This window comes from Triticum urartu, chromosome 1 (genome assembly GCF_003073215.2).
Source record: "Triticum urartu cultivar G1812 chromosome 1, Tu2.1, whole genome shotgun sequence".
Lineage (NCBI taxonomy): Eukaryota > Viridiplantae > Streptophyta > Magnoliopsida > Poales > Poaceae > Triticum > Triticum urartu.
Genome location: NC_053022.1, coordinates 97,478,727 through 97,488,345, shown reverse-complemented (window position 1 = coordinate 97,488,345; position 9,619 = coordinate 97,478,727). Strand labels below are relative to the sequence as shown.

The 9,619-nt window shown below is 50.4% G+C and overlaps 1 protein-coding gene across 1 annotated transcript; it reads right to left on the bottom strand.

Moving 5' to 3' along the window:
* Positions 1-1,947: 1,947 nt before the first annotated feature.
* On the bottom strand, positions 1,948-9,097 carry LOC125513249 (transcription factor BHLH42). Its single transcript, XM_048678338.1, has 9 exons — positions 8,811-9,097; positions 8,379-8,693; positions 4,295-4,391; positions 3,982-3,996; positions 3,830-3,886; positions 3,217-3,691; positions 2,745-3,139; positions 2,299-2,658; positions 1,948-2,216 (listed from the first exon to the last, which is right to left on the bottom strand). Exons 1-9 carry the CDS (start codon positions 8,906-8,908, stop codon positions 2,139-2,141), a joined length of 1,890 nt encoding a protein of 629 aa, XP_048534295.1. The 5' UTR covers positions 8,909-9,097; the 3' UTR covers positions 1,948-2,138.
* Between the last annotated feature and the right edge of the window lie 522 nt (positions 9,098-9,619).

The window sequence follows — 9,619 nt, the reverse complement described above, 5'->3', positions numbered from 1 at the left end:
GGCCTGCGGCCATATTCGGGGCGTGGTTCCTCACCTTGTTGGTGCGGGAGGGGTCTCCCTCGACCCCTCACCTTGTTGGTGCGGGAGGCGTCTCCCTCCTCCAGTATGCGGACGACACCATTATCATGGTTGAAGGCTCCACTTCCGACATCGCCAACCTGAAGTTCCTTCTTCTATGCTTCCAACAAATGTCTGGACTCACCATTAACTTCGACAAGAGCGAAGTGATGGTCCTTGGCTACAACCCGGACGAAGCCTTGTCCATTGCTGACCGGCTTAACTGCCTCCTGGGCACCTTCCCCACCTCTTACTTGGGGGTGCCCATTAGTGACTCCAGACTCACCGTCGCGGATCTTCGACCGACGGTGACTAGGATGCAGCACAGGATTGAACCCTGGAGGGGCCGCTGGCTGTCGAAGGCCGCCAGGGTGATCCTTATCAATTCCTCGCTGGCGAGCCTCCTCTGGTTCCTCTTGAGCTTCTACTGCCTTCATGAGACCCTCCACCAGGAGGTGGACAAATACCAATCGAGGTTCTTCTGGGTTGGCGAGGATGGCAAACAGAAGTACCACATGGTGGCTGGTCTGACATTTGCAAGCCCAAAGACCAGGGGGGCCTTGGGATCCTCTCTTCCCGACGCATGAACATTGCCCTCCTGACTCGCTGGCTGTGGCGTATTGCCAACGGGGAGGGAGGCCTCTGGCTTACCATCATCCGCAATAAATACCTTCGTGGCCAGCCTCTCGCCTTTTGCCAACGTACGGGCGGTTCCCAGTTCTGGCAGTCTGTGATCCAGCTCCTGCCCGTACTACGCATTGGTACCTCTATATCTGTTGGCTCCGGAGCCTCGACCCTGTTTTGGTTCGACCGTTGGCTAGGGGACGTCCCCCTAGCGGTGCGTTTCCCTGAGCTATTTGCCATTGCGGTTGACCCTCGAGTCTCGGTCGAGACGGCCCTTATTGACTTAGGGCGTCTCGCCTTCCGGCGCCCGTTTGGTCCCCCTGAGGTGGCCGCCTGGGACTCCCTCCTCCAGGACATTGCTCTACTGCCGATGGAGGTGGCGGAGGACCGGGACGTCCTGTTCTGGCACCTCGAGCCTTCCGGGCGTTTCTCCACGAAGTCCTTATACGGTGCCATTGCACCCTCGTCGGCCCCGGAACCATTTAGCCTGATCTGGGGTATCCGTCTCCCGCTGAAGATCAGGATCTTCCTATGGCAATGGATCCGTGGCCGGCTCCCCTCTGGTGTTGAGGTCCTCAAGCGGAATGGCCCGGGTGATGGAATGTGCCCCATCTGTGGCACCGTTGAGGATGCTAACCATATCTTTTTCTCGTGCCACTCTGCCCAGTTCCTTTGGGCCTGCTTCCGCGAAACGGTTGGTGGACAGTGGTGTAATACCAACTTCCCCGACCTGCTTGCTAAGCTTAACGCCTGCCCTGCCCGCTACTGCCATATTAGATGGCTGTGCGTAGGGGTTCTTGCCTGGACGCTTTGGAACATCCGTAATAAGCTTGTTATTCAGAAGGTGCCCCTTCGTCGTGCGACTGACGCAATCTTTAAACTGTGTGGCTACCTGCAGCTTTGGCGGCCTCTTAGCCGCCCCCAGGACCGGGACGTCATCACCGCCCTCCTCTCCGATCTCCGCTCGATGGCGCTCCGCTTGGCTCCCCCGCTGCCGCCTCCTCCCCCTGAGCCTGATTAGTCCGCCTGGCATCTATGTGGATTGTGGCGTGCGTCTTTTGGTTTTAGGGCTTGTTGTGCTGTGCCCTCAGCTATGACCCTTTGGTGTACTATTGTGGCTCCTGTGGACCTCCGTGTGTGTGTGTTTGTGGTGTGTTGGTCTGTGTTGGATGTTTATTGTGCGGTTGGCTTTATAATATAAAGCGGGGCGAAAGCCTTTTTCGGCAAAGGTGGAATAAGGCTTTATGATAGTTTTGCAGTTAAACAAGACTGGCAAAGCATCATCCTTAGCTTTCTTTTTTAAGGCATTATCATTAGTGTTGATATGTATGAACAGAGGCTAACAAAAAAAAACAAAGCCTGATGAAATTTTTCGACAAAGGGTGCTTTTTATCGACACATAAGCATCAAGGGGGAGGCTGATGACATATGCTACTACTAATCTGTTGCACATCCACTCATCCGGATGAGATGATGAGATGGATCGCTCTCTTCACTTGAGAAATGCTGCTCCTCCTCCCTTGCACCTCCCTCACCTGCACGCACGCAATGCAGCAAACAAGATTCCAGCATCAACAGTAACGTTCAGACAGATGAATGCACCAAGAATAACTGTACCTTGGCGCGCAGTTCGGCGAGCAGCACGCCGTGGTCCGACGACGCCTGGACGGAGGTGACCTCGAGCCGGAGCTGCTCCTGGAGCGTCTGCATGATGGTCACCAGCAGGCCGTGCCTGTCGGGGCACCGGAGCTCCAGCAACGCGTCGCTCTCGATGATGGAGACCTGCACGTCCGTGGCCACAGGGGTGCTGCCGCTGCTGCCGCTGCTGCTGCTGGCCCCTTCCATGCCCGTCGGCAGCGCACGCTTCTCTTTCGACATCGCCGGCCCCCTGACCGTCGATGATTCAAGGTCCTGGATGCGTTTCGTCAGCTGCTTCACGTACTCGATCGTGTCGCCGAGGATCGAGGCCTTGTCCATCTGACAACCATGCAAAAAAGACGTCTGAATTTGCAAAAATATACTGTACATTACTGAATCTTTTTGGCTGAGGATTGTGTGTGTACCTTGGTGACGAAGGGCACCAGGGACCGCAGGACGATGAACCGCTCGTTGAGCTTCTCCCTTCTCTTCCGCTCCTGCATGACATGGCTGGCGCCGAAGTCGACCTCCCTCCGCGCGCCGGCATCGTCGCACCTCGGATCGCCCGGTGGCTTGTTGCAGGCAGCACTGAAGAACAGGAGGACACTCTTGAGCATCTTCTGCCGGGTGGTGCCTTGGGCGACCGTGCGTCCATGGATGCCAGCATCCCATCTGGAGAATGAAGATTGGAGTGAGACTGCCAGGTAGGACCCGGTGTTCAGGCCGCCGGCCTGTCTCAGGGCGTTGTTGCGATGCAGGATCAACGAGAGTGTCTGTGCGTAGTGAGCATTTTCAGCCATTGCTTGGTTCTCACCTGCAGCTGGGATACAGAGAGGACATCAAGTGAGGTCAGATGCTAGCCAGATAAATCAAGAGAACGAGAAATGAAATTACTACCTGACGATTGAGGGTAGCCACTGCATAGCTCCTCGTAGAGAAAATGCCAAGCTTCATTTTGCCCATGCAAATTGGAATGATCATCAGTGCTGTTCTGGCAAACCATCAGCATTTGGATCTCATCACCAAAGTTGCTTGAGCAGCCATCTCTCACCCTCTCTGACGTCTCAACCTGCATCAGCTCGCTGCTCCCTGCATTATGTGTTGCATGATCATCATGGCTTGCTGAACCCGACGCGCACTCTGCATCGATCTCGTCGTCGTCGTACTCCATTTCATCGTCCTCGTATTCTGGGTTGAACTTGTTTGGCTCCAGCTTTGGCTGACCAGTGGGTGTCTTCCTCTGCGTTTGGAATGACTGTTGGTCAATGTGGCTGGTTTGGTTGGAATGGCAGATGCTAGAGATCATGTGGGTTTCTTGTTGATCCATGAAGATGGCCATTGCATACTGGACCAAACCCATGTCTTCCTCCACCTGAAATATGTGCATTTTGATTGGTCAGAGCCTCTATTTTCCCTGATTTGTCCTCATAGTTACAAGAAGCAGATTTTTTTGGCACAAGTAATTGGAAGGAGGTTAGTTTAATTATGAAATGACACAATGTGAATTCACCTTTTCTGTGGTCCCGATTTCTAGGACACCATCGACAATCGGAATGCATACGACCGTCTGTGATATGATTGATGTACAGATAATGGATATTAGATGAAGTTTGTAGGTAAAAATTCATAATTGATAAATAGCTATGCTTATAGGGGAAATACCTTGATTCCTGCACTCTGCAATTCATTTCCACCGAAATTTGTTATGCACCCAATGAGAAGGAAAATATCATCAGACAAAGAAGGGGGAAAAACTGAATTGTACAGATTCGTGTTGGCTTCGCCATTAGCATGTTTATACCCCAATCACTTTGTATGTCTACCATTAGGTAAAGAATTATGCTTTTTCATTCTTTCTACTCAATCTGTTCATCCAGTTTTTGTCATGCTAAAATGTTTAATTACGATTGTACACGCACTGCAGATTAAGCGCCGACTAACGAATGGCTTCGGAAAATCAAGAAAAGAAAAGTACCCTGGCAAGTATTGCTCTTGAGAATGCCTTGCTGTCAACTTCATTTGCTCTACTAAGCCATACGTGCCCTCCCCTTGCAAAGGCCCTTCCAGGTAACCTGCAGACAGAGTAGAGACATGTGTCAACTATCAACCAAACAGAGTACATGCCAGATTTACTGGGCTCGTGACATCAAGAGATTATCAGGTGTCGACTAGCACGAACAAGTGCAACTCTGGAGTTATCAGGTGTTGAACTCGACAGAAATGATTTCAGTCAAAAAATATGGTCCATCATGATGAGAAAGAGGAGTTGACCCAGGAGCACTTCGGGTCCATGCTGCACAAGGGCCAGAGAAGGACGCATAATTTCAATTGGGAGGGTATGGACTTCACGCAATGCAACCTGTCGACCCTTGGCGACCCTATCACAGAGAAGGAGGTCACTGATGCCATTGTGCAAATGCCTAAGGACAAGGCGTCGGGCCCAAAGGTTTACATGGTGCGTTCTTCCCTGCCCTGCATGTAGAGCACTTCCAGTGGGTCAACTAGGCCAACATCGTGCTTCTCCCCAAGAAGGATGGCGCCGAGTGAATCTATGATTTTTCTCGGCCTATTAGTATCATCGACACGACCATGAAAAATAAATTGTGGCAAAGATGATGGCCTCGCATCTTGCACCCTTCATGCACATGCTCGTTTCCAGGATCCAAAGTGCTTTCATCAAGTCATGGAGTATCGATGACAACTTCCTATATGTTCACAATTTGGGGCGTAAGCTGCACAGGTTAAAGAAGCCAATTCTCCTTTTTAAGTTAGACACCAGGAAGACCTTAGATTCTGTTTGGTGGGACCACTTGCTCAATCTTCTCCACCGTAGGGTGTTCCTGATGAAACTCCGGGAGACATGCTTACCACTCTTATGCAATCCTCGACTTTGAGGGTTTCGTTGAGTTCTTGGGGAGCTGATCAAGCATGGGAGGGGCCTTTCCCATGGAGACCTGCTCTCTCCACTTCCCTTTGTGCTTCGATCGACCTGCTTCAGAACCTCCTAGACATCGACACTCGTCGGGACCATCTCCATCCTGTGGGTGGGAGGGCAGCTTTCATTCGGACCTCCTTATATGCAGATGACGCGACGCTTTTGTGGTGCCAATTCAGGTGGATATTTAGCGCCCTACCACCATTCTGCATGGGTTTGGGGAGGTCACAAGCGTTGTGACGAACTTGGAGAAGATGCTTGTGGCCCCCCATCCGATGCACTAACATCAAACTTGACAAGGTCCTCGCGAGTTTTCCTGCCAAGTAGGCCACCTTCCCCATGATATATCTCGGGCTATCTCTGTCTATGCACCGTTGGCGGAGGACCGATTTGGAGCCTCTCGTCGACAAGGTGGTGGGTAAGCTTGTCCCTGACAGGGAGGCAACATCATGGCGGCTGGCAAGGTTGCCCTTGTCAAAGCGATGCCCATGGAGCAGGCAATCTACCACATCACGTCCCTGGTCCTAACATGGGATGCTTGTGGCGGTGGAGAAGCTTCAACACGGTTTTTGGTGGTCAATGCAAAGCGAGCTGGAAGCTATGCCAAGGAAGTTTGGAGGCTTGGGGATTTTGGATTTGTGCAAGTATGCTAGAGCGTTCTGATTGCGTTGGCCATGGTACAAATGAAAGAAGCCTAATCGGGCATGGGTAGGATTGGAGACGCCTTGCAGCAAGGTGGGCGTGGACCTCTTCTATGTCGCAACTACCGTCATGGTGGGCGATAGCCAGACTACCAAGTTTTGGCACTACCTGTGGCTTCTTGGGGCCAAGCCAAATGTTATTGTGGCCCTGGTCTTTGTTGCATGACCTTTCTTGGCTCATGAAGATTGACATAGCCCGTGGGTTCTTGGTAACCCACATTACACAATTCAGTGCCTTTAGTCTGGAACAAGTGCAGCTCCACGATGACATTACCGACGATATTGTTTGCAAGATCACCACCAATGGCAAGTATTCCATGGCATTGCCCATTTCCACGGGGCGATTGATACCCTCATGGTGCCAATGGGTTGGGTCATCTAGGCACCTCTAAAGTGCAATTTTTTGGATTGGCTCGTCCTTAGAATAGAGTATGGATGACCATTTGGAGAGAAGAGGCTGGCCAAACTATGGTTTATGTCAGCTATGCAAGAGGGAACCTGTGTCGGCGACACATATGTTGTTCGAGTGTGGGTTCTCTATCAGAAAGAATTTGGAACACTGTCAAATCTTGAATTGATGCATTGGAGCCTGGCATCACTTCCTAGCAAGCGCTCCTCTCGGTTCACGCTTGGTGGGAGGCCGTGGTGTTGCGAGGAGAGCATATGAGACGGGCGATGGCCTTGCTCATAGTGTTGGTCCGAGTCATGGAATGAGAGAAATGCAAGGGTTTTTAGAAATAAGCGTACTATGCTGAACATAATCATTGCACACATCGAGGATGAGGTCAAGGATTGGATTACCGCCTGGGCGAAGCACTTGAGTTCACTCGTGTCACCAGAGTAGGCTTTTTGTTTTCCATTTGTTGGGGCATAATGGACCTTAAACCTTGTTGATTTTTTTCTTTATTAATGCGGTGAGATAATTTTTTTGCCTCCGTTTCAAAAAATCATGGGATAACAATGTTATATCTAAAGCTAGGTTCAATAGCATGTCAAGTGCAGATATCTAAAAGCTCAAATAATATTTGACAAATTGGACCATTTTTTGTGTGAAACATGCAGAGTGGCACCTTGGTGTGGTAAATTCAATTAGTCTGGGATAAGATTATCCTTATCAATTTGTGCCTGTCCAATATGCCTATGTACACAATGGGGTTTGTCAGAAGGAACTCATGAGGGTTTCGATAAGCACCATAATGTTATTTTTTGGAACTCCATGGACACTTAAAATGATATAAGCTCATGAAGTTGAAATCTACGTGCCATCAACACTTCTATCAAGAACAAGTGTCTTATATATGATGAAATGGTGGTGGGAAATTTCTCAACCTAGCAACAATGCTCTTTGAAGAGAGTTGCTTAGAGCCAAATATTTACCAAATGGAGACCCTTCCAGCTCCACTCCGAGGAATGGCTCTCTAGAAATCTTTCGTTAACATTAGGGAGGTTAGATCCCTTGTAAAATTCATTGTCGGCTCTGGCTCTTCCACTTGGTTTTGGTTGGATTGGTGGTCAGAGCATGGGCCCCTTAAAGATAAATTCCCTCATTTTTCCTGCTGCTTAGGACCGTTTTGATACATGTGTATATTATATTACCACAATTATTGGAGTGTGCTACTCTTATGACCAGTAGAACTACATAAACAGCACTACCTCTGTATCATAATATCTAACCTTTTTTGACGAAAATGCCCAATGGAGCTTGGCCTCCATGGAAGCCGAATTTGAAATGATCACAATTCAAATTTGCATGTCTCATTTTTTTTGAAAAAAATACACATATACTTAGAGATATAATGCACAAGTGTGTAAATTTTCAGGATGAAATACGTTAAAATGAGTGCTACACAAAAAAAGCAAATGCAAGGCCTTTTAGTACATGCACTATTCATTCATAAATTTATCTATTTTTGCACAGACCACATTTCAAGGCATTTCATCTGAAATTTTAGACACATACACATCACATCTTTGTTTAGTTGTGCAATGCATGTTTTTCAGATTTTTTTTCTGAAATTGCAAGTTCGAATTTTGATTTATTTTCAAAAATTTCGGCCTCCACAGAGGCCGAGCTTCAAAACGCCCCACTCGATTTTTGACACTATGATAATGTAAAAACAAACGTCTTATGCGGAGGGAGTACTAGAAAAGACACAAACAACTTTCTAACAGGACAACACCTTTCACTACGGGGATGCCTTAGTGCACCCCGGCAATTTTGCATCGTTGAGCTATGTAGCACACCTGGCCAAGTGTTCCCGTAATTTTGTCTAGGTTTGGTTAGAAGTTTGTCAAAACAAGATGAACCGAAACTTCTCTTTCTTAGCTACAGCCGGAATGTTTTGCCGGAGTAAGAAAAGGCGGTAACAAGATATAGTACTAAAAAAAGTGCAAGAAAAGCTGCAAACGCGCGCGGTGCGTACCCGACGCCGGGAGGGAAGGAGTAAGAGGCAGACATGAGATAGAACCACTCCGTCTCCGTCAGGTCTTCCGGAGCCAGCGCCGCGCTGGGCCGCCGAGCCTCCTGGGCGCAGCCGTGGACGTCCCTGAAGCCTGTCCCGCCGCCCGCGGCAGCCTCCCTGGCCAGCGAGTCGAACAGCTCCCGCAGCTGCCGGCTCCGGGCCTGGTCGGCTGCCTCCGCCGCCGGCGCCGGTACCTGCGCCTGGGCAACGGCCGGCTGCACCGTCTTGCGCGTCTTGATGGCGCCGTTGTAGTGCCCCTCCGCCCACACCAGCGCTCTGCCAGTGTTCAGTTGAGCATGGATAGATCAAGATGAACGAAGTACTAGTAGTTATGCAAGAGTGAGACGTGAACATTGCGAGGATGGAGCTAGAGTTGGTAGTCTTGCGCTGTACCCTTGGTCGGGGCAGAGTTGCCAGAGGAGGGCGTACGTCCACCGCAGCCCCTGCGCCACCGCCTGCAGCGATCTCTGCACCTCGCCGCTGCTCGCCATGGCGTCCGGCGACCTACCACTAGCTTGCTCAGAGAGGGGGAGAGAGAGAAGGAGAGGTGGGGGAAAGAGAGCTTGAAGGCTTTAAAGTTTGACCGGTGGCTGCACCAGACGGCTCATGGCGAGGCCGGTCACGTGGGGCACTAGGCAGGGCCAGCATGGGCCAGTTCTCGCTCTCTTATTTTCGTTGCAAAGGACGAGACATGTTCACACATGCATCACCATATGGGTTTTCTTCTTCTCTCCACAAAATGGACACTCACGTACCACCAAAGCACTAACCGAAATCTCACAGAATAAGGCAAAGGGAGCAGCAGAGAGAGGGAGAGAGATAGGGGGAAGAAGAGACTCAGACGTAAGGCATGTGTGTGTGTGTGTGTGTGTGTGTGGGCTAGCTAGGTCGCCATTCCAAATCTAGGGCTGCAGAAAGGAGTAAAAGGCTCTGGCCCCTCGCCTCGCCGGATGGAGTTAAAGAGAATGTCACTAGATCCTAGTCCTTGGCAGATCCGTCAGCCTTCCATTTCGGTAAGGCAGGCAACCGGTGCCTTCTGAGGCCGCCCTTTGTGCACAAACAGCAATGGGATAGGGATCCCTGTGCTAGCTGCTCACCGTGCTGTCTAGTCTACCGGGGGTGGGTGGCGGTTGGTTGGGTTGGAAAATTCACAGCGCTTTGCTGTTTGCAATTGGCGCCATGCTCCTGGAGTGCTACGGTTC

Bases quoted from the DNA above. Each gene is read 5' to 3' on its own strand.
- LOC125513249 (XM_048678338.1), bottom strand. From the start codon at position 8,908: ATGGCGAGCAGCGGCGAGGTGCAGAGATCGCTGCAGGCGGTGGCGCAG. The intron at 4,392-8,378 runs GTACGCACCGCG...CTCTGTCTGCAG, and splicing joins TCCTTCCCTCCCGGCGTCGG to GTTACCTGGAAGGGCCTTTG. The intron at 2,217-2,298 runs GTACAGTTATTC...GCGTGCGTGCAG, and splicing joins TCGCCGAACTGCGCGCCAAG to GTGAGGGAGGTGCAAGGGAG.